General features: G+C 41.6%; 1 protein-coding gene across 3 annotated transcripts in view; it reads left to right on the top strand.

Moving 5' to 3' along the window:
* Positions 1-25,083, top strand: part of MCCC2 (methylcrotonyl-CoA carboxylase subunit 2) — a 72,788-nt gene that overhangs the window by 22,178 nt on the left and 25,527 nt on the right. For 2 of the 3 annotated variants that reach the window (XM_063700696.1, XM_019013442.4), the window contains exons 7-8: positions 18,886-18,999; positions 24,052-24,116. In XM_063700696.1, coding sequence (XP_063556766.1) covers positions 18,886-18,999; positions 24,052-24,116 — 179 coding nt within the window. The remainder of the gene's footprint in view (positions 1-18,885; positions 19,000-24,051; positions 24,117-25,083) is intronic. The other variant, XM_019013443.4, reaches the window with a different exon arrangement.

Raw genomic sequence — 25,083 nt, 5'->3', positions numbered from 1 at the left:
TCGAGCCTTGGTTTTCAGCTCCATCAGCTCCTTTAAGCACTTCTCTGTATTGGTTATTCTAGTTATACATTCTTCTAAATTTTTTTCAAAGTTTTCAACTTCTTTGCCTTTGGTTTGAATGTCCTCCCGTAGCTCAGAGTAATTTGATCGTCTGAAGCCTTCTTCTCTCAGCTCATCAAAGTCATTCTCCATCCAGCTTTGTTCCGTTGCTGGTGAGGAACTGCGTTCCTTTGGAGGAGGAGAGGCGTTCTGCGTTTTAGAGTTTCCAGTTTTTCTGTTCTGTTTTTTCCCCATCTTTGTGGTTTTATCTACTTTTGGTCTTTGATGATAGTGATGTACAGATGGGTTTTTGGTGTGGATGTCCTTTCTGTTTGTTAGTTTTCCTTCTAACAGACAGGACCCTCAGCTGCAGGTCTGTTGGAATACCCTGCGGTGTGAGATGTCAGTGTGCCCCTGCTGAGGGGTGCCTCCCAGTTAGGCTGCTCGGGGGTCAGGGGTCAGGGACCCACTTGAGGAGGCAGTCTGCCCGTTCTCAGATCTCCAGCTGTGTGCTGGGAGAACCACTGCTCTCTTCAAAGCTGTCAGACAGAGACATTTAAGTCTGCAGAGGTTACTGCTGTCTTTTTGTCTGTCTGTGCCCTGCCCCCAGAGGGGAGCCTACAGAGGCAGGCAGGCCTCCTTGAGCTATGGTGGGCTCCACCCAGTTCGAGCTTCGCGGCTGCTTTGTTTACCTTTAGCAAGCCTGGGCAATGGCGGGCGCCCCTCCCCCAGCCTCGCTGCCGCCTTGCAGTTTGATCTCAGACTGCTGTGCTAGCAATCAGCGAGACTCTGTGGGTGTGGGACCCTCCGAGCCAGGTGTGGGATATAGTCTCGTGGTGCGCCGTTTTTTAAGCCTGTCAGAAAAGCGCAGTATTCGGGTGGGAGTGACCCGACTTTCCAGGTGCCATCTGTCACCCCTTTCTTTGACTCGGAAAGGGAACTCCCTGACCCCTTGCGCTTCCCAAGTGAGGCAATGCCTCGCCCTGCTTCGGCTCGCGCACGGTGCGCGCACCCACTGACCTGCGCCCACTGTCTGGCACTCCTTAGTGAGATGAACCCGGTACCTCAGATGGAAATGCAGAAATCACCCGTCTTCTGCATCGCTCACGCTGGGAGCTGTAGACCGGAGTTGTTCCTATTCGGCCATCTTGGCTCCTACCCAAAATCTAATCTTTTTCCACAGAGAGTATCTAAAGGTTATCTCCAATTAGAGCTTTTTATTAACTATAGGAATACTCCTATATTGTAATAAGATTATTAAAACAGGTTTTAGGCCAGGCGCAGTGGCTCACGCCTGGAATCCCAGCACTTTGGGAGGCTGAGGTGGGGGGATCACGAGGTCAGGAGATCGAGACTATCCTGGCTAACACGGTGAAACCCCGTTTCTATTAAAAATACAAAAAATTAGCTGGGCGTGGTGGCACGTGCCTGTAGTCCCAGCAACTTGGGAGACTGAGGCAGGAGAAATGCTTGAACCTGGGAGGCAGAGGTTGCAGTGAGCTGAGATCGTGCCACTGCACTCCAGCCTGGTGACGAAGTGAGACTCCGTCTCAAACAAACAAAGAACAGGTTTTTAAAAGGAAAACAGGGTTTAAAAAGAAAGGGCTCCAGTAATTCCTTTTTTAGGGTTATACCCTAGGGAAACTCTGATATATGTATGAAGAGATACTTAGAAGAATAGTTCATGGCCAGGCACCGTGACTTGTGCCTGAAATCCCAGCACTTTGGGAGGCTGAAGTGAGAGGATCACTTGAGACCAGGAGTGAGAGACCAGCCTGGGCAACATAGGGAGACCCCGTCTCTACAAAAAAATAAAAAATTAGCCGAGTGTGGTGTGGCACATGCCTATGGTTCCAGCTTTCAGGAGGCTGAGGTAGGAGAATCACTTGAGCCTGGGAGTTTGAGGCTACAGCGAGCTGTGGTTGCACCACTGCACTCCAGCCTGAGAAACAGAATGAGACCCTCTCTCAAAAAAGAAAAAGAAAAGAAAAGTTCATTATAGCATTGTTTGTTAGAGCAAAAGTTAGAGAATAACCTAACTGTTCATTAATGGGAGATTAATAATACAGTTTTTGTCTGTTAAAAGGAATGAACTAAAATTGCATCTGTCAATATAAGTCTCAAAAAGTAGATTGAGTAAAAAAAATAGTAGAATCAATATATGGCTAGTTACTATGTATGTAAAGGTTAAATACATCAAATCCTACTGTATATTATTTGTGTATAAACATGCACGTGGGAGCGATACACTCAGCTTTAGAACAGTGGTTGCCTCTGAGGTGGGAAGGAAGAGACAGGGATGAGGTAGGAGGTAGATAGGCGCTTCAACTATATCTCAAATACTTTATTCCTTTTTCTTTTCTTTTTTTTTTTTTTTGAGATGGAGTCTTGCTCTGTTGCCCAGGCTGGAGTGCAGTGGTGCTACCTCGGCTCACTGCAAGCTTTGCCTCCCGGGTTCACGCTATTCTCCTGCCTCAGCCTCCTGAGTAGCTGGGACTACAGGCGCCCACCACCATGCCCGGCTAATTTTTTGTATTTTTAGTAGAGACAGGGTTTCACCACATTAGCCAGGATGGTCTCGATCTCCTGACCTTGTGATCTGCCGACCTTGTGATCTGCCGACCTCGTGATCCGCCCGCCTTGGCTTCCCAAAGTGCTGGGATAACAGGCATGAGCCACCGCGCCTGGTCAAATACTTTATTCCTTAAAAAAATGATCTGAAGTAAATTTTGCTTAATGTCAAGATTTATTAAGACTAGGTATTAGGCTAATGGATGTTTGTTATTCTGTAATTTTTTTTGCATGGTTGGAATATTTATAATACAGATGCTGCTATTGTGTTTTCATTTCTTTATTGGATTTCTTAAGTTTGTAATATTTTTATTAATATTCTGATTAATCTATACTTGCAATTATTATATATCTTTTTGATTTTTCTATCAACATAGTTGGTTGTAATTGTTTATGGTATATTTTACTGTTACACAGTGACCTTGCCTACCTATATGCTTTATTTGTCTAAATAGAAACTTTGGCTTTGCTTACTTTTGCACAGATGGCCGTTGCATTATCTATATGAAATTCGTATTGTGGTCTCCATTTAATCTGGTATTATATTTTTTTCTTTTAGAGAAACAGGATCTTGCTATGTTGGCCAGGCTGGTCTCAAACTCTTGGCCTCAAGGATCCTTCTGCCTTAGCCTCCCAATGTGCTGGGATTACAGGCCTGAGCCAACATGCTGGGCCTGGTGTTACAATTTTTATAGCTTACCTTTTATTAGTTTCCTAGGGCTGTTGTAACAAATTATCACAAATTGAGTGGCTTAAAGCAACAGCAATTTATGTATTTATTTAGAGATGAATGTCTTGGTATGTTGCTCCGGCTGGTCTTGAACTCCTGGCCTCAGATGATCCTCCTACCTTTGCCTTGTGAGTAGCTGGGATTATAGGTGTGAGCCACAATGCTTGGCTAACAGAAGTTTATTCTGTGAAGTTCTGGAAGCCATAACTCTGCAGTCAAGGCAGCAGCGGGGCTGTGCTTCCAGGGGACATTCTGTTCCTTTCCTAGCCTCTTCCAGCTCCTGGTGGCTCCAGGTATTCCCCTGGCTTATGGTTACCTCCCTCCCATGTCTGCCTCCATCTTCACGTGACCTTCTCTGGGTATCTGGGTCTTCTCCTTCTCTGTCTTATAAGAACACTTGTCACTGGATTTAGGGACCACCCAGGTAATCCACAAGATTCTTAATTATATCTGCAAAGATTCCTTTTTCAAATGAGACCATCTTTACAGATTCTGGGGATTAGGATATGGCTATATCTTTTTATCTTTTGTTGGGGGAGGCTACTATTTAAGCACTATAGCCCTCTATCATCTAACATGTTCTTTGCTGTGTCTTTCTGCTGCCAGGTGGAGTCTCTATTCCTGTGGAACTTTGAAGTTTAAAGTGCTTTAAAATCAGATCTTTTAAAAATCAAAAGTGTACTTACTTCTTGGAATAAGCAATACCTGCTTATGATAAAAAACTCAAAATGTCTGAAGGGCATTTGACTGAATGTCTGTCTTCCTTTTACTTATTTTATTTTTGTTTTTTAAAAAATATTAGGGCTGGGCATGGTGGCTCATGCCTGTAATCCCAGTACTTTGAGAGGCCAAGGCAGGAGGATTGCCTGAGCCCAGGTGAGACCAGCCTGGGCACACAACCTGTGGTCCTAGCTGTTTGGGAGGCTGAAGCAGAAGGATTACTTGAGCCCAGGAGGTTGAAGCTTCAGTGAGCCATGATTGTACCACTGCACTTCAGCCTGAGTGACAGAATGAGACACTGTCTCAAGAAAATATACATATATTTATAATATATAATATATCAAAGAAGGAAGGTGGAGTAAGTACTAGTGTTTTCAGTATGAAGAAAAGTGCTCACACATAGCCGGACATCTTCAGTGCAGATTTCAGGTTTAGGGCTCATATATTCAGGAAGGGGTCAGAAAAGATACTATGGAGACTCAATATATGATAACAGAAATTTCTTTTTAAATTCCAAGAGGTTCATATTATATATCTAATTCATATTATATAGTTCATATTATATATATGTGGTTCATATTATGTATAACATATATAATACACACACACACACACACACACACACACACATCAGTATTTCTTTGAGCTACTTCTCTTAGCCTTTATTTTTTTTTATTTCCCTTAAATAGGAAAGGAGGTTTAGGGTTAAGGTTTGCCTTCTCATATTTTAATGAACCGTATTTTTAAGTTTCCATAGTATCTGTTCTGAGCCTTTCCTGAATATATGAGCCTAAACCTGATATCTGCACTGAAGATGTCAGGCTATGTTTCTCCTCTTCTCAAAACCTAAACCCGTCATTTATGATTTTAAAACTAACCTCTCCTTTTTGCTTCATCATTTATTCCCTTTCTGTTACTCTAATTAATTTTCTTGGGCAAGGCACGGTGGTTCACACCTCTAATCCTAGCACTTTGGGAGGCTAAGGTGGGAGATTGCTTGAGGCCAGGAGTTTAAGACCTAACGTGGCCAGCATAGTGAGACCCCATCTCTCTCTCTCTCTTTTTTTTTTTTTTTGAGATGGAGTCCTGCTCTTGTCCCCAGGCTGGAGTGCAGTGGCGTGCAATATTGGCTCACTGCAACCTCCGCCTCCCAGGCTCAAGGGATTCTCCTGCCTCAGCCTCCCGAGTAGCTGGGACTATAGGCACATGCCATCACGCCCAGCTAATTTTTGTATTTTTAGTAGAGACGGGGTTTTACTATGTTGCCCAGGCTGGTCTCGAACTCCTGAGGTCAAGTGATGAGCCCGCATTGGTCTCCCAAAGTGCTGGGATTACAGGTATGAGCCACTGTGCCCAGCCCAGACCCCATCTTTTAAAAATGAAAAAACAATTTTTTTATCTGCTTATTTTTCTTCTCACACCCCAAAATCACGTTGATACCTTTTCTTTAAAGGAAACAAAAAAAGAACACCAAAATGATGCCAAAAGATAAAGACCTTTTCTAGCTTCTGCTGTTTTTGAAGCTTTTCTCCCTACCTGGGTGGCTACATTTTTTTCCCCCTTTGAGATGGAGTCTCACTGTGTCATCCAGGTTGGAGTGCAGTGGCACGATCTCGGCTCACTGCAACCTCCACCTCCTGGGTTCAAGCAATTCTCCTGCCTCAGCCTCCCTAGTAGCAGGGACTACAGGCATGCACCACCATGCCTGACTAACTTTTTTGTATTTTTAATAGAGATGAGGTTTCCATATGTTGGCCAGGCTGGCCTTGAACTCCTGACCTAAGGTGAGCCACCGCGCCCAGCCAACATTCTTAAGGATTGGCACATTGTCCTCATTCTAACTGCTCACTCCTTCAAACCTCCATGCCCTACGAGAGTTTCACCAGCCTAGAGACCAGATTCCCACTCTGCACAGCCTCTTGGTATCATCATTTTTTTCCTTTTCGTGAAATTCTCCTTATGCTTCATGCCACTGGGGTGCCCTTATTTATTTATCTATTTTAACGATTTAGCCAGATCTCATTACCTGTCATCTCCCTGATCTTTATCTAGTCTTGACCCCCTCTACATCTCTACTTCTGAACCTCAGGGGTTCTGCTTTCTCAGTCAATTTCCTGCTGGTACCTTAGTGTGAAATAATAAGAAATATACACATTGATCTCTGTCCCCAGTTCCAGGAACAGAGCTCCTAAAATCCTCATAAGTTTCTGAGCAGTAGGGGCACTAGGAGGCTCTTTTGTTACAATATTTGGTGTCTGCCCCAGTTCCTCCGACAGAGTTCTTAATACCCTTGTAGATAGGGGTACTAGAAGAATCTTTTGTTCTATGATTTGGTCTTTGACCCCCATTCTTGTCACAGAGCTCCAAAATCCCTTGGAATTTCCTGGGTGATAGGAGCATCTTTTATTCTGATGAGGCGACTCTTAGTGGGCTCCTGGATGGTGCTGGTCACCAGAAAGACCAAGCCATGACCATAAACTTGGAGCTTTCAGTCCCAGCCCTATCCTTCAGGGAGGGAGAGGGGCTGGGGATTGAGTTAATAATTGACCATGCCTCTGTGATGAAGCCTCCATAAAAATCCCTAAATGGTGTTCAGAGAGCATCTGAGCTGGCAAACTCATCCAAGTGCTAAGAAGGTGGTGCATTCCCACTCCGTGGGGACAGAAGCTCCAGCCCTCAGGACCTTTGCAGACTCGTCTTATGTATCTTTTCATCTTGCTGTTCATCTGTATCCTTTATGATATCCTTCCTAACCAGTAAATGTAAGTAAAGTGTTTCCCTGAGTTCTGTGGGCCACTCTTGTAAATTAATCAAACCCAAGGATGGGTAGTGGCAGCCCTGATTTACAGTCAATCAGAAATATAGGTGACAACCTGCTCCTTGTGGATTGGCATCTGAAGTGAGGGCCATCTTGTAGGACTGAGCCCTTAGTCTGTGGGATCTGATGCTGTCTCTAGGTAGACTGTAAGAACTGAATTGGATTAGAGGACAACTGGTGTCTGCTGGAGAACTGCTTGGTGTGTGGAGAAATACCCCCACATATCTGGTGTCAGAGGTATTGAGTGACTGTGTCAGACAGTAGGAAAAACACTTTTTCCTCTGTCTTTTCAGACTTAGGTTCAAACTAGACATTGAACACATTAACTTCCCCTACTCATTTGTTCCCTCACCTGAGTTCCCATCTACTGCTAGCACTACCTTGCTCTTTCCCTAGGACTTGATGTCATCCTTGGCTCTTTTCTTTGCATTTTCCCTTACTTAATCCTTTTAGGTCAAAAATATACATCTTTGACATTTTTGTATCCCTGGTAGTTGCTCTGATGCCAGGCACAAAGTGAACACATCCTAAGTCTTTGCCTAATATACTGATGAGTCCTGTTGGTTTCACCTTTGGGCAGTTCCTCTCCACTCTGTTCCTACTATCACTCCCAGAGGTAGCTCAGGCCTTTGTTACCACTAGACTGTGGCTCTAGCCTCACCTGCCTGGTGTCCCTGTCTGCCTAGTCTATCCTTTCCCATACAGTGGACACATGCTGCAAGGTTATTCTTTATGTGGCCCTCCTGTTACTATTTGCTACAAAACAAAGCTCATACTTCTTAGCCCGATACTTAAGCCCCTGTGTGATCGGATTTCAACCTAACCTTCTAGCCTTATTGCTCCTGGACCCTAAACTGCAGTCAACCTGATGCAGTCACTGGTCTCCATATATACCATAGCCTTTTTTGACCATCTGCTCAGGCCCATGCTGGTCCTCTTTCCCCTCATCCTCCTGGGTTGGAGTCTCCAACCCATCTTCCAAGACACATCTCAAATGCCACCCTTTTAAGGAAATCCCGGAATCCTTTACTGGAAGTAATATTTTCTTCCTCCTAGCTCCCATAGTTCTTGTACTGTGCCTTACTAATAGCATTTATCCCTTTAATCTAGATATATCTGGACTAATTTCCTCTACTAGTCTGTTAGCTACTTGAGAATAGGGACAATTTAGATGGATTTTTATATCCTCATACATTTCCCTGAGATGGTACTTACTTAATATTTATTAAAAGATAAATCTCCTTATAACTATTAAAGTTGTAATATGATAGATATTGAGTGGTTCTGTTTCCTAAGTTTAATGTTTGTTTTGTTGTTTATTTAAGACTTTGGTTTAGACAGACTGATAAAACAATTCCTTATATTTATTACATAAGTTAATCACTTCTAACTTCAATTATGTTATGTATTTATTTCGATAGTAAGCACCAGCTTCCTTACTCAAATTTAGTTGTTTTTCTCTCCAAGGTTGGTTTTTATTTAATGTTACTAGCCTTGCCCATTGTAAATTCATTTACCTAGTTATTTCAAAGAGTATGTCTATTGGCAATCATACCTCTATCGTTTTCTGTATCTTTGCTGCTATAAAAATGTGGACAGATTACTATAGACCTTCCAGGTTTCAACATTTTCTTTGGCTCTCAAGGAGAAAAGATAGTTAAACTAGGTACTTACTTTTATGTTCTCTTCTGTTTCATCTTTCCTTCATGGCAGGTTTTAAGACCCCTTAATCGTTTCTGGAGTTTAAAGAGTTGATGTGTGGGTGTCTGGTGGTCTTTCTTTGAGTCTCATGTCATGAGAATGCCTTCTCTGGGCCTTCTCCATATCTGAGGCCTGATGACATGATAATCTTTGCAATGTTCTTCTTTTATTTTCCCAGTGGTGCAGTTTAAATGTGTCCCCCAAAAGTTTATGTGTTGGAAATGTGATTGCCATTGTGGTGATGTTAAATGGTGGCACCTTTGGGAGGTAATTAGGTCATGAGAGCTCTGCCCTCATGGATGGATTAATGCTATCATTGTGGGAGTTTGGCCTTCGTTTGCTCTGTGTCTCACACACACTTGCCCTCTCTTGCCCTCCCACCTTCTGCTGTTCCACCATGGGATGACTGTCAGATGCCAGTGCCATGCTCTTGGATTTCCCAGCTTCCAGAACTGTGAAAAGTAAATTTCTTTTTTAAATTCTTTCTTTCCTTCTTTCCTTCTTTCCTTCTTCCTTCCTTCCTTCCTTCCTTCCTTCCTTCCTTCCTTCCTTCCTTCCTTCCTTCCTTCCTTCCTTTCTCTTTCTTTTTGTAGAGGTGAAGTCTTGCTGCTCAGGCTGGTCTTGAACTCCTGGCTTAAGTGATCCTCCCACCTCAGCTTCCCAAAGCATTGGGATTATAAGCATGAGCCACTATGCCAGGCCAAATTTCTTTTCTTTATGAATTACTCAGTCTTGGGTATTCTGTTATAGCAGCAGCAAACAGTCTAAGACACCAATTATGGTTTCCATGTCTGGCTTTTTAAGTGTGAGACTTAGAATCCTCCTCAGAAGTGGGATCTTCATGTGTGTTTTCTTTTCTTTTTTTTTTTTTTTTGAGACGGAGTCTCGCTCTGTCGCCCAGGCTGGAGTGCAGTGGCGCGATCTCGGCTCACTGCAAGCTCCACCTCCCGGGTTCACGCCATTCTCCTGCCTCAGCCTCCCGCGTAGCTGGGACTACAGGCGCCCGCCACCACGCCCGGCTAATTTTTTTTTTGTATTTTTTAGTAGAGACGGGGTTTCACTGTGTTAGCCAGGATGGTCTCGATCTCCTGACCTCGTGATCCGCCCGCCTCGGCCTCCCAAAGTGCTGGGATTACAGGCGTGAGCCACTGCGCCCGGCCCATGTGTGTTTTCTTTAGGTCTCACATTACTTTTGATTTTTATAATTGAGTGATAGTCTAGTTTGCTGTAGATTGATCTTTGCTCTGGTGCATTGGTTCTCTTTCTTGTTTTAGTATAAGCAACAAGGTTTTTGTTTGAATGAACGGTTTGTTTCTTCTGAAATAGGCATCATTCATCTAGCCATGCTTAGTTGCAGTTCCTCAGGCCTTTCTCTTTTCCTTTGTGTTGTATTCTGCCTATTTTCACTTCTTTTTGGAGACATATTTAAAATTATTCTCAGGTTTCCATTTCTCCCCCCTACCTTACCTCCCTCCTCCTCCCCGCTTGCCTTAGCTTATTATTTTTGAAATGTATCTTGTTGGTTTTCACTGTTTTGACCTTGGTAATTGTTTTGAGGAGCTTAGTTAGGATAGGTACTGCATCCTTTTTCTTTTTTTCTTTTTTTTAAAGACAGGGTCTCACTCTGTTGCCCAGGCTTGAGTGCAGTGGCACAATCACAGCTCACTGCAGCCTTGACCTCTCAGGTTCAAGTGATCCTCCTACCTCAGCCTCCCAAGTGGTTGGGACTTCAGGTGCACACCACCTTGCCTGGCTAATTTTTATTTTTATTTTTGTAGAGATGGAATTTCACTATGTTGCCCAGGCTGGTCTCATACTTCTGGGCTCAGGGAATCTTTCTGCCTTGGCCTCCCAAAGTGCTGGGATTACAGGCATGAGCCAATGTGGCCTCTCGTTGTTTTATTTGTTTATTTATTTTTCGGGACAGGTCTCATTATGTTGCCCAGGCTGGTCTTGAACTCCTGGGTTCAAGCAATCCTCTTGCCTCAGCCTCCTGAGTAGCTGGGATTACAGGCGTGTGCTACCCTGCTTGGCTTGTTTTAAAAATGCATTTCAAAGCAGGCGCGGTGGCTCACACCTGTAATCTCAGAGGCTGAGGTGGGCAGATCACGAGGTCAGGAGATCGAGACCATCCTTGCTAACATGGTGAAATCCCGTCTCTACTAAAAATACAAAAAATTAGCCGGGCATGGTGGTGCGTGCCTATAGTCCCAGCTACTCGGGAGGCTGAGGCAGTAGAATCGCTTGGACCCGGGAGGTGGAGGTCGCAGTGAGCCGAGATCACGCCACTGCACTCCAGCCTGGGCGACAGAGTGAGACTCTGTCTCAAAAAAAAAAAAATGAATTTCAACCTGTGATGGAGATGGATAGGGCCTAGGAGAAACAAAATCACTGTTTGATTTCTTTGAGGCTCTCTGACAAAAAGATTGAGGAGGAAACAGAACATACTGGATAAGACTGACTTTTTGGATTCTTTGTGCATTTCAGTCTATCCAGTTGGCATAGGTAAGCATGACTACTATCAAATCAGTGGTATTGATCAGTCAGTATAGTTGATAACATTCTTAAATTCTTGACAGCTATTGAATTGAGATGTATATTTTGTGGCTTTTATTTTTTAATGGTGGCTCTTCAGGTAGGGGCAGGAAAAATGGGATGTGGGCAGTAATATCTGCTTTCTACTTTGAATTGAAAAAGAAGTAAGGTGACAGATTTAAAAAATTATTATATTTTTAATGGCTTTTCTATCAAGCAGTTGGACCTTTTTTCTCCCTCCAAGTTATATTACATTTATCACAGCATTTCTATGAATTGGATAGTATTCTACAATTTTGCGGGGAGGAACTGAGGTCTAGAGTTCACCTAGCTTTTCAGAATTAGATAAAAAATCTCTTAGCTCTGTGTCAGAGACCCTTTCCATGGGGCAGGCTGTTGACCTACAATATGTAATTTGCTTTTGGTGCAAGGAGACCCAGTCTCTATTTGTTTAGGCAAGACCTAGAGGGTAATGAAATTCAATCTAAAGCTTTTCCGGATGATTACCTCTGTTTTGTAGCATCTTATTTGCTTTTGCTTGGAAATGTTGCCTGTGCCTTCTGTGGAGGGGATGACAAGTATTGTTACTGTCAGGTATGTCTCATCCTCATCCTTCTTGCACGTTCTTACTCTTGATTCAAGTCTTAGAATCACCTCACCTTGCAAGAGTGATCTCTGTTTGTTCCTGTCACAGAGCAGGCCCATCTCACTGGTGACTGGGTGGACGGTAGTCTCTCAGTGGAGTTCTTTGGAGTTCACCTCTGTCCCGATGCAGATGCAGGTCCCTGTGATGTCTGTCCTGGTACAATGCCTATGTTGTGCCACATCACAAGCCAAATCTCTGCCTCTGAGTCTGGTCAGAAAAGTTTCTGGTCATGCATCTTATGTCTTTTCAGTGTCCTCAGGTAACGTCTTTGTGGTACCACCAGTGAATGCTTTGGGACATGGCAAGTTGTTAATGCTGTTTGGCCCTGGGATCCCTGTGCTTTGTGAGAGGAAGAAGCAGATACAGGAAGAAGCAGATACAGCTGGGCACGGTGGCTCATGCCTGTACTCTCAGCTTCTTAGGATGCTGAGAGGTAGGAGGATTGCTTGAGCCAGGAGTGCTACCTGGGCAATATTGGGAGGCCTCATCTAAAAAAAATAAAAATAAAAAAGAAAGCAGACACAGTGGCAGAACTCTTGTTCCATTCACTTTGTCACCTTTTGTGAGTAAGTGAATGACGCAGAACTAAATGACAAGGATTATTAGTTGGGCGTGGTGGTGCACCTGTAGTCCCAGCTACTCGGAAGGCTGAGGTGGGAGGATCTCTTGAGCCCGGGAAGTCAAGGCTGCAGTGAGCTGTGTTTGTGCCACTGCACTCTAGCCTGGGCAACAGAGTCTCAAAACAAAAAGAGAGAAGAGATTGTATGACACTGAGTGACAGTGACTAATCATTAATTAGTGAGCTCTTTTATCTCTGTTTTTTAATTTAATTTTTATTTCTGTCATCAGAATTTGCTTTTAGCAATATTAATATTTTGCCTGTTGATTACCAGAGGCTGGGAATGGGAGTAGAGGTTGGGGGAATGTGAGGATGGTTAATGGATACAAAAAAAAAAAGAAAGAATGAGTAAGACCTATTATCTGATAGCACAACTGGATGACTGTAGTCAATAATAATAACAACTGCACATTTAAAGTAACTTAAAGTATGTAATTGGATTGTTTACAACTCAATGGATAAATGCTTGAGGGGATAGATACCCATTCTTCATGATGTGCTTATCTCACATTGCATGCCTGTATCAAAACATCTCTCGCTGGGTGTGGTGCCTCATGCCTGTAATCCCAGCACTTTGGGAGGTCAAGGTGGGAGGATCGCTTGAGCACAGGAGTTCAGGACCTGCCTGGGCCAAGTTTCTGGTCATTCATCTTATATCCTTTCAGTGTCCTCTTAGTGGAGAATGCCATAGAATTTTCTTTCTAGGGTTTCAGATCACTTGTCCAGTGAGCTTTGTCCAGTGTAGGCTCATGTAATGTCTTTGTTGTACCACAGATGAATGCAACATGGCAAAACGCCATCTCCACTAAAAAAAAAACAAAACAAAACTCAGGTACCCCATAAATATATAGACCTACTATGTACCCCCAAAAATTAAAAATAAAAACAAGATTTTGCCTGTTAGATACTTGTTTGAGAATTTTGACTCCTTTGTACTTATTTTTTTGACTCATTAAAAAAATTTTTTTACAGCTTCGTTGAGATATAATTCAAATATCATATAACTTACCCATTTGATGTGTACAATTCAATGGCTTTTAGGATATTCACAGAGTTGAATGAATCAATTTTAGAATATTTTCATTCCCCCAATAGCAGTCACTCCCCATTTCTACCCAGTCCCCTGCAGCCCTAGGCCACCACTAAGCTACTTTCTGTCTATAGATTTGCTTGTTCTGGACATTTCATGTAAAGGGAATCATATGATAAGTAGTCTTTTGTGACTGGCTTCTTTCACTTAACATAATGGTTTCCTGGTCTTGAACTCCTGGCTTCAAGCAGTCTTCCTGCCTTAGCCTCCTGAGTAGCTGGGATTACAGTCATGTGCTACCCTGCTTGGCTTGTTTTAAAAATGCATTTCAAGGCAGACGCGGTGGCTCACGCCTGTAATCCCAGCACTTTGGGAGGCGGAGGTGGGCGGATCATGAGGTCAGGAGATCGAGACCATCCTGGCTAACATGGTTTCCATGTCTTGCTCCTGGTTTTCCTTCGCTCTCTGGGATGGCACAGAAAGTTGTACATATTTCTGCAGTACGTTTCATAAACTGTCCATGAAAAAAGAAAAAAAAAGTTCTACATATTGTCTGCCATCTCTGGAATAGTTGAACAGGTTAGATAGGTTCTTTGAAGAACAATAGAAAAGTACTTCCAAACAAAGTCTGTCTCAAGTCTTCAGATGCACTTCAATTGTAGTCACTTAAGACAGATGTTTTTTGATCTCTGTATTAATTGTCCTATTGTAGCAGAATAAATTGTCCCAAAACTTGTGCGGTGTAAAACAAGACACATTGATTATTTCGCAGTTTCTGTGGGTTGGGAGTCTGGGCGCAGTGTAGCTCTGGGTCTCTCACGTGGCTGCAGTCATCTCGGAGCTTGACTAGGAAGGACCCACTTCCTGGCTCACTCCCATGGCTGTTGGCAGGGTCCAGCGCTTTGCAGGCCTGTTTCTTACGAGCTGCTGGCCAGCGGCCTTCCTCAGTTGCTTGCCATACAGCCTCTTCCTAGAGCATCTCACAGCATGTCACGTGACTTCATCAAAGCGAGAGAGTGAGAAGACAAGAAAGAGGGCCAGCAAGAGCAAGAGGGCCAGCAGGATGGTAGACAGTTTCTCATGGCCTGACCACAGAGGTGACAATCCATCACTTGCCATATTCTCTTTAATACAAGTGAGTCACTGGACCCACCACGTATTCAAGAGGAAGGAACTGCACAGAATGTGAATACCAAGTCACGGGTTTGGGGGGGCCATTTTAAAAGCCTGGTTACCAGAATCTCCTGTCCTTTTCTGAGCTTGTGTAGCTAGTGTCAGAGAGGTGGATTGCTGGTTTCCTTGGTTGTTGAGGAACTGTGGAGAAACGTGTCGGAAGTGCCCTTAGCCATATGGTAAAATTCCCGGAAGTAGATATGCTAATAATTTGTCAGCTATTCCCTTGTGAGACTTTTCTAGATCTCTCTTCCATCCTTCTTCCCCTACTCAAATGGTGTCTTAGTCATTTCCAGCTGCTATACCAAATTATCATAGACTACTGGGTGTCTTAAAAAACAGACATTTATTTCTCACAACTCTGGAGGCTGGAAGTCCCCAGAGATAGGGGTACGAGCATGGCCTGGTTCTTGGTCAGGGCCCTGTTCTTGACTGTGTTCTCACATGGTGACCAAAGAGATCTCCTGTCTCTTCCTTATAAGGGCACTAATCCCATGGGGAGGGGGGGCACTAACTCATGACTTCATCTCACCAAATTACTCCCCAAAGGCCTCTGCCTCCGCATACCATCACTCTGGGGAGCAGGGCTTCAGCAGATGAGTTCGGAGGAGACACAAACATTCAGTCTGTAGTAGATGATATGATGGCATTTAGTTTCATTTCTCTCACCTTTGTCTTACTACATTTCTTTCTTCCTTTCTTTTTCTTTTTCTTTTTTTTTTGAGACGGAGTTTTGCTCTTGTTGCCCAGGCTGGAGTGCAATGGTGTGATCTCGGCTTACTGCAACCTCTGCCTCCCGGGTTCAAGCCATTCTCCTGCCTCAGCCTCCCGAGTAGCTGCGATTACAGGCATGCACCACTGTGCCTGGCTAATCTTGTATTTTTAGTAGAGACGGGGTTTCTCCATGTTGGTCAGGCTGGTCTCGAACTCCCAACCTCAGGTGATCCGCCCACCTCAGCCTCCCAAAGTGCTGGGATTACAGGCGTGAGCCACCACACCCACCCCCTGCTTTCTTTCTTTCTTTTTTTTTTTTTTTGAGACGGAGTCTTGCTTTGTCGCCCAGGCTGGAGTGCAGTGGCGTGATCTCGGCTCAGGGCAACCTCCGCCTCCCAGGTTAAGTGATTCTCCTGCTTCAGCCTCCTGAGTAGCTGGGTTTACAGGCATGCACCACCACACCCAATTAATTTTTGTATTTTTAGTAAATACTGGGTTTCACCATGTTGGCTAGGCTGGTCTTGAACTCCTGGCCTCAAGTGATCCACCCACCCCCACCTCCCAAAGTGCTGGGATTACAGGCATGACCACTGTGCCCAGCCTGTCTAACTACATTTCAACACAATAATTCCTCTTCCTCTGTTTCCTCCCTGACCTGCCTCCCTCATCTTGGTCTTTGAATTCTTGCTGACAGTTGCTTTCTCCTCCTTTTGCTCTCTGGTTGTTTTCATAGGACTCTGCCATGCCTGCTTAGTTCTTTAGGTATTATTTTTGAAAACTGTTCCTTTTTAGATTTGACATCACTGTGACTCTTCTGTAAGTTCCTTGACTGTATTCCTTTTTGGATACTGAAATAGTTTGAGCTGAACTCAGTGTTCTGGTACAGAGAACAGGATGCTAAGGTAAAATTGTGTCCTTTGCTTCCCACAGAAATTTGAAAAAGAAAGCCCATAAAATGTTTCAAACATGCAGAAAGTATACAGAATAATAGGACTGAATGCTGGTGTGCTCACTACCTGGGTCTATTAAGTGTTAACATTACATTTTGTTATCTTTGCCACAGATTTGAAAAGAATGTACTCATTTAAAAGTTTATTTATAACGCCGCATACCTACAACTATCTGATCTTTGACAAACCTGAGAGAAACAAGCAATGGGGAAAGGATTCCCTATTTAATAAATGGTGCTGGGAAAACTGGCTAGCCATATGTAGAAAGCTGAAACTGGATCCCTTCCTTACACCTTATACAAAAATCAATTCAAGATGGATTAAAGATTTAAACGTTAGACCTAAAACCATAAAAACCCTAGAAGAAAACCTAGGCATTACCATTCAGGACATAGGCGTGGGCAAGGACTTCATGTCCAAAACACCAAAAGCAATGGCAACAAAAGACAAAATTGACAAATGGGATCTAATTAAACTAAAGAGCTTCTGTACAGCAAAAGAAACTACCATCAGAGTGAACAGGCAACCTACAACATGGGAGAAAATTTTCGCAACCTACTCATCTGACAAAGGGCTAATATCCAGAATCTACAATGAACTCAAACAAATTTACAAGAAAAAAACAAACAACCCCATCAAAAAGTGGGCGAAGGATATGAACAGACACTTCTCAAAAGAAGACATTTATGCAGCCAAAAAACACATGAAAAAATGCTCATCATCACTGGCCATCAGAGAAATGCAAATCAAAACCACTATGAGATATCATCTCACACCAGTTAGAATGGCAATCATTAAAAAGTCAGGAAACAACAGGTGCTGGAGAGGATATGGAGAAATAGGAACACTTTTACACTGTTGGTGGGACTGTAAACTAGTTCAACCATTGTGGAAGTCAGTGTGGCGATTCCTCAGGGATCTAGAACTAGAAATACCATTTGACCCAGCCATCCCATTACTGGGTATATACCCAAAGGACTATAAATCATGCTGCTATAAAGACACATGCACACGTATGTTTATTGCGGCATTATTCACAATAGCAAAGACTTGGAACCAACCCAAATGTCCAACAATGATAGACTGGATTAAGAAAATGTGGCACATATACACCATGGAATACTATGCAGCCATAAAAAATGATGAATTCATGTCCTTTGTAGGGACATGGATGAAATTGGAAACCATCATTCTCAGTAAACTATCGCAAGAACAAAAAACCAAACACCGCATATTCTCACTCATAGGTGGGAATTGAACAATGAGATCACATGGACACAGGAAGGGGAATATCACACTCTGGGGACTGTTGTGGGGTGGGGGGAGAGGGGAGGGATAGCATTGGGAGATATACCTAATGCTAGATGACGAGTTAGTGGGTGCAGCGCACCAGCATGGCACATGTATGCATATGTAACTAACCTGCACAATGTGCACATGTACCCTAAAACTTAAAGTATAATAAAAGAAAAAAAAAAAAAAGTTTATTTATGTGTTCAAAATATATTGATGGACATGTTGGTTATTTACATATTTTTGCTATTGTAACAATGCTATGTGAGTGTTTCCCTGTGCTCATAGGCAAGTTTTTGTAGCCATAGATAATCTGTAACACAAACTTCTGGGTGATTGATAAGCAAAACTGTAAGTGATAATCACTTCTGTAATATGTTGACAAATAAATGTTGAAGCCACTTTCAATAACATACATGAAAGCTTTAGTTGAGGAAGAATGCTTTTTGTGTTGGCCATTTAGATGGAAAAATGCTAACTCATGTTACCTTTCATCTTTTGGTTATACCAGTATGGCATGCTGTTTTTCAGAACACGCTGTTTGCATGCCTATAAGGAAAACTGATGGAATATTGGAATTAGTAGCAAAAATTGCTTTCATATGATAATTTAAAAATATTCATTATATACTTTATTTTTCCTTGGTGATATCGTTCAATCCTATTTAGGAGTCATCAGCCAAACCTATATTTATTATTCTTTGTACCATCCTAATTTCTGAGCAAGATTTTTTTAAAGCTTTTTATTATGGAAAATTTTAAACACATGAAACTAGAGAAGATAGTACTGTGAACCCTATGTACACATCACCCAGCTTCAATACAATCGACTTTTCTTTTGAGGAAGGCTTTAAACTGCAATCTTAACATTAGTTTTATATTTAGAAAGTATTACATCCAGTGTAACACAAAATATTAATAACATCCATTTGAAGAGTTATTTTAGTATTCCTGTGAGGTAACTGGCAAATGTTTAGAGGACTTATTATTATTATTAGACATAAAAGTTATCCTTTTAATACAGTTTTGCAAAATTATAGGTATATTGTGGATTTCTTCTCTCCATTAGTTTTTCAGGCCAGTAGTCTATCAGGCCAGTCTTCTCTCTGACAGGGAGATTGTCCATAAGTTTTGTAAAAGTGAGACATAAGCCCTTCAAAATGTTTTGATACAAGAAGTCAGAAAACTATTTCAAACATTTAGAGGACTTTGTTTTTAAAATGATGTTCAGGGACCAACCAGTAATATCCCCTGGTCACTGCAGTGTTTGTGGGATTCTGGATCAAACACTGTAGAAGTCACTGCATGAGCTGCATCTCATGTGTTTGTCGTGTGCTTGGATTCCAGATCGCAGTGGTCATGGGCTCCTGCACCGCAGGAGGAGCCTATGTGCCTGCCATGGCTGATGAAAACATCATTGTACGCAAGCAGGGTACCATTTTCTTGGCAGGACCCCCCTTGGTAAGAACATAAGAACGTTGGTCGATGGAAATTAAATATGCATAACATAAAATACACCATTTAAACTATTTTTTGATGTTTTAAAAAATATTGTGATAAAATATGCATAACATAAAACTTACTGTTGTAACCGTTTTTCAGTACAGCTTGGTGACGTTTAGTATGTTCATATTGTTGTGCAACCATCACTACCATCTATCTCGAGAACATTTTCATCCTCCCCAACTGAAATTCTCCCTATTTCCGTCACCTCTGCCACCTCGGCACCACCATTCTACTTTCTGTCCTTATGAATTTGACTATTCTAGGTATCTCACATGTCAGTGGAATCATATAATATCTGTCCTTTTGTGATAGACGTATTTCACTTAGCAAAACGTCTTCATGGTTCTTCTATATTGTAGCAGATGTCAGAGTGCCCTTCATTGTTAAGGCTAAATAATGTTCCATTGTATGTATACACTGTATTTTGTTTGTTCATTCATCCATCAATCGATATTTGGATTGCTTCCACTCTCAGGCTATTATGAATAATGCTGCTATGAACATGGGTGTACAAATTTCTATTCAAGTTCCTGCTTTCATTTTTTTGGGTATATACCTGGAAGTGAAATTGTTGGATCATATGGAATTCTATGTTTACTTTTTGAGGAATCACTTCATTCCTTTTTATGGCTGAATAGTATTCCATTGTATGGTTATGCTGTGTTCTAGCTATCCATTCATCAGTTGATGGGCATTTAGGTTGCTTCTGCTTTTGGGTATTATGAATAACGGCGCTTTGAATGTATAGGTTTTTGCATGGAAATGTTTTTATTTCTGTTGGATATGTACCTATGAGTAGGATTGCTGGATCATGTGGTAGCTGTGTTTAACATTTTGAAAAACTTCTAATCTATCCAATACATGTTTTACATTTCTACCAGCAGCATGTGAGGGTTCTGATTGTTCCACATTCTTGTCAACACTTGTAATTGTATGTTTGTCTGATGACAGCCATCTTTGGGGGTGTGAGGTAGTACCTCATTTTGGTTTTGATTTGCATTTCCCTAGTGACTAGTGATGTTGAGGCTTTTTTTTTTTTAATTTTTTTATTTTTATTTTTTATTGAGGCAGAGTCTCACACTGTTGCCCAGGCTGGAGTGCAGTGGTGTGATCTTGGCTCACTGCAACCTCCACCTCCCAGGTTCAAGTGATTCTCCTGCCTCAGCCTCCCAAGTAGCTGGGATTACAGGTGCACGCCACCACTCCCGGCTAATTTTTGTATTTTTAGTAGAGACAGGGTTTCACCATGTTGGCCAGGCTGGTTTTGAACTCCTGACCTCAAGTGGTATGCCTGCCTCAGCCTCCCAAAGTGCTGGGATTACAGGCATGAGCCACCGCACCTGGCCAAGGCATCTTTTCATGTGCCTGTTGGCCATTTGTATGTCTTCTTTGGAGACATGTCTATTCAGATTCTTTCTCATTTTTAAATTGGGCTATTTGTCTTTTTATTTAGTTGTAAGAATTCTATATGTGTTCTGAATACAAGTCCCTTATTAGATTTGCAAATATTTTTGCTCATTCTGTAGGTTGTCTTTTTTACTTTCTTAGTGATGTCTTCCTTTGAAGCACAAAAGTTTTAAATTTTGATCACATCCAGCTTATGCATTTTTTCCTTTGGTTTCTTGTGCTTTTGGTGTCTTATCCAAGAAGCCTTTGCCTAACCCAAGGTCATGAAGATTTACTCCTCTGTTTTCTTCTGAGAGTCTTATAATTTTAGCTCTTGCGTTTGGGTATGTGATCCATTTTGAGTTAGTTTTTGGGTGTGGGATAAGGAAGGGCTCCAGCATTGCTCTATATGTGGATATGCAGTTGTTCCAGCATCATTAGTTGAAAGGACTCTCCTTTCCCCATTGAATGGTCTTGGCAGAAAAAAACTTTTACTTATTTTTTCTTTTACCTCAGCTATACAATTGTTTGACTCAAGGTCAATAACAAGTTAATAAGCTGTTAAGAGAAAGCAGCAAGATTCCTACAGTGTATTAACTTTTGTGTAAAATGGAGAGAAATATACATTTGTATACTTCTATATGCATAAAGAAGTTCTAGAAAAGATACAAAAATACTGCTTAAAATGTAGAGGAAAGGAAACAGGGTAGAAGAAAGACCTTTGATTTTTTTGAGCCTGAGACTGGGTACAGTGGCTAATGCCTGTAATCCCAGCGCTTTGGGAGGCCGAGGTGGGTGGATCACTTGAGATCAGGAACTCGAGACCAGCCTGGCCAACATAGTGAAACCCCGTGTCTCCTGAAAATACGGAAATTAGCCAGGCATGGCGGTGTGCGCCTGTAATCCCAGCTACTCTGGAGGCTGAGGCAGGGGAATTGCTTTACTGGGAGGCGGAGGTTGCAGTGGGTTGAGATTGCGCTACTGCACTCCAGCCTGGGCAACAGAGCGAGACTCCATCTCAAAAAAAAAAAAAAAAAGAAAGAAACAGAAAAGGACAAATATATGATTTTACTTCTATGAAATATTGAGAATAGGCAAATTCATGGAGGCAGAAAGTAGATTAGTTGTTGCCAGGGACTAGGAGGAGGGTGGAATGGGAGTGACCGCTAATGAGGATGGGGTTTCTTCTGGGAGTGATGAAATTTTCTGGAATTGGGTAGTGGTGATGATTGCACACTTTGTGCACTTTGTGAATGTACTAAAAGCCACTGAATTGTATGCTTTAAAATAGTGAATTTTATGGTATGTGAATTCTATTCCAAAAAGTTTGTTGCTTCAAAAATTTGTCCAAGAATCATCTTTGGTTATGGAATACTAATACAAATTCATTAGAAAGAATGTGTTAAATAGAGCTTATGTTTTGATGTAAAATAAGTATATTTCCCAAAAGAGGGTGTTAATTTTTAATAACTTTTACTGAAGATCAGGTAGGCCTGAAGGGCTGCCATTTCAAATGTAAAAGTCTTAAGGCATTATTTTAAAAGCCTGCAGCCATTATTATTATTATTATTATTATTACTATTATTATTTTAATTTATCTCTTGTATGTGATAGCTGTCATTTGTTAATGAGAGGAAAATGCACTCAAAATTTACCTTTGTATAGTAAAAGGTACAAACTTTCATGGGCCATTCTTGTTTATTTTTTGACTAGAAAATGAGTAAAGATATGACTACAATTTGAAAACATCTTTTTGGAAATACAGGCAGATCATAATAGTGGAATAATGCGAAGGGTTTTAGAGAGAAGATTTTGTCTAAGGGTCAGTAGTTACAATGTCCATTCAGTTAACTTGTACCTTATAAAGAAGCCACTTGGCAGCCAGGGAAGCCTGAAGTTCTATTGGAGAACTGGACCCCATCCAGCAATCCACCTTTGAAAGACCATATTCACGGGGAGAAAAAGGCAGTAGCAGCAGCCTCATCCTTTAGAGAATTCTAAATTCTGACGCACGCTTGACCGAATGTTGAGAAAGGGCTTTGAAGGGTTTGCACGTAGTGTGGGGTGTAGTGCTGTAGCTTTTAGTAGCTTAGAGTAGTTGAAAAAAACAGATAGTAAGACAAGTTTTTGAAGGAGCTTTTTGTTCTCCTGTCTTTTGTTTATCTTTTGAACTTGTCGTTTAGTCAAATGAGCTGTTTTAATTTTCTCTTTGACTTCTATCATCTTTGCACCTATCACACTATCAAACGTTGTGGGTGTTCAATAAATATTAACTGATGACAAATTCTTATTTTTTTTTTTTTTGGTTGATATTAGATCCCTGAAAATAAATATAATTTATCTGTTGTTTATTCCTTTTTGCAACTTTAAATATCCAGACACCTCTTGTAATTTGTTATTGTCCGGACTAAATGTTATTTTACACTAAATGTTTTGGAAGGAAAAGAACCAAGAATTTAGTTCTGGGGGTGGAATAATTGGAGGTGAAAATTTTAACTAACTCTCTCTGCAGAAGGATATTTAAGACAAAGCTTTTGATGTAGAGAGTAATAAGTTGTTTCTATGCTGTATTTTCTTTTCTTTTTTCTTTTTGTTTCAGGGCTCCCCTCAAGAAAGACTTTTTCTTTACCTTCAACCTCTCTGTGCTATACTTTAGATTAATGTTCATTATTCTAATAAAAGCTTTTCTTATTTGAGTTGATTAATTTGTTTCTTTTTCTTCAAAGAAGTAGGAATCAATAAATAATTCCTAAGGGGTTGGATTGGCATTTAGCCTTAAATTATTTTTCTTTCTTTTTCCTGGTAGAATTTCTCTGGCTATAATTAAGTTATTCTTAATTTATTACTGGGGTTTGTTTCTTTTTGGCCACATTCTGCTAGATCTTAGGTTTAGGTAATCTTGGAGATTTTTTTCCTACCTCTCTTTCCTATGCAGAGTTTGTGATAGTAAATGGAATTTTTCAGCATGTTATTGAGTATTCAAAGATGAATAAATCACAGTTCCTGCCATCAAGGAATTCACAGCATAGAGGAGATGACAGACATAACATGCACATTACTGAACTACATTCTGACACATGCCGTGTTGGAGGTGTAAGTGCAATGCCCTTGGACCGTGGATAGGCAGGCAGTCCTCTATTAATACCATGAAGAGGGCCTGGGCGGGTCAGGAAAGCTGTGTAGAGGAGGCAACTTGAGGTGGGACTTGAAGGATAAGTGGGAATTCATCAGGTAGGTGAGAAGAAGAGATCCCAGGCAGTGGGAGGAACACACACACAGACACAAAGTCTTGACCACATGTGTCAGGGCAGCATGACATAGGGAAAGAGGATGGCCTTTCAGGTCTTTCAGGCTGGAAACGTGTGGGCTCGAATGAGACTCCATTGCTTGCTATGGACTGTAAGCAAGTTCTTTGTGACTCTGGGCTTAGATTTTTCACCTGTAAGAGTAAAGATAATAGTCTCCAGGTTTCCTAGGTGCATGAATGAGAAAGCACAGTGTTGTTTAGTTCTATGGAAGAAAAAGTATAGGTATAGTCAGGTGAGGAGTTGTGCATGTTGGGGAAGCATTTTTATATGTCTGATGGACCGATTTCACTGATGATTTTTATCCTTGTTGTAGGTTAAAGCGGCAACTGGGGAAGAAGTATCTGCTGAGGATCTTGGAGGTGCTGATCTTCATTGCAGGTGAAACAGAAATGGTTGTTTCTTTCCGGGATTGAGTGTCATTTTGTTTGTTTGTTTAAAAGAAGTTTTACGTATTTGTTTCCAGTGCTAAACTTGCCAGATCACACCACAGTTTATTTGTTCTTGATCTGCTGGTTTAATGTTCAATTCTTTGAACTGTAGAGTTGCATTTCCAAGCTAGAGCATCAGCCAGGAAGGACTGGAGAGACAGGTTTCTTATTTATTTGACAAACATTCATTGGGCACCTGTTATGTAGCAGGCACTGTTCTGGGTGCCTGAGATAAGAGGTAGATACTATCTTTGACCTCGAGGACCTTATATTCTAGTCAGGGAGGTGGGCAATTGCAAGTAATTGCACAAAATTTTGTAAATGTGGCTGATATGCGATAAGGCTTACAAAGGAGAAGAGGGAGAGCATAGAGGAGGTGGGTCTACCCTGGGGTGTGCAGTTAAATGTTTAGTAACTGGTTCTCTGGGGAGGAAAAAAAGCCCCGATTTGTGGCATTTGCCAATTTCTGTGGTATGAGTGATCCCACCATGGCTGATTTCAAGCTGCCAACATGATGCCTCTATGTGGAATCAGACACAGATGCACGTAGTTGGCTCTTGTGAGTTAGCTGTGAGCTGGCTTCGTCACATTGTTGGCCTGACCATGTTAGGTTAGAGTGCAGGGGTAAGAAGACCCTCTACCTCCTAGAATGTTGTCAGAAGTCAATGAGATACAATACATGTGGATTGCTTTAGAATGAAACTATACCTGCTTTTAATAAGTTAGCTATAAATGTTGGTTGCCATTATGATTATTTTCTTGTTTGTCATCATAGTTGCTCAATAAAGGTTTTAGACTTTTTTTTTTTAGGAGTAATTGGGAAACAATTGAGGAGGAGGGTTTTTTTTCAGTTTTTTATATGTGTATATATATTATTATTTTTTGTAGAAACAGGTGTCTCACTGTATTGCTCAGGT

The sequence above is a fragment of the Gorilla gorilla genome, chromosome 19 (genome assembly GCF_029281585.2).
Source record: "Gorilla gorilla gorilla isolate KB3781 chromosome 19, NHGRI_mGorGor1-v2.1_pri, whole genome shotgun sequence".
Classification (NCBI taxonomy): domain Eukaryota; kingdom Metazoa; phylum Chordata; class Mammalia; order Primates; family Hominidae; genus Gorilla; species Gorilla gorilla.
Note: the sequence above shows the minus strand (reverse complement) of the source record. Positions and strands in the feature narration are given on the sequence as shown.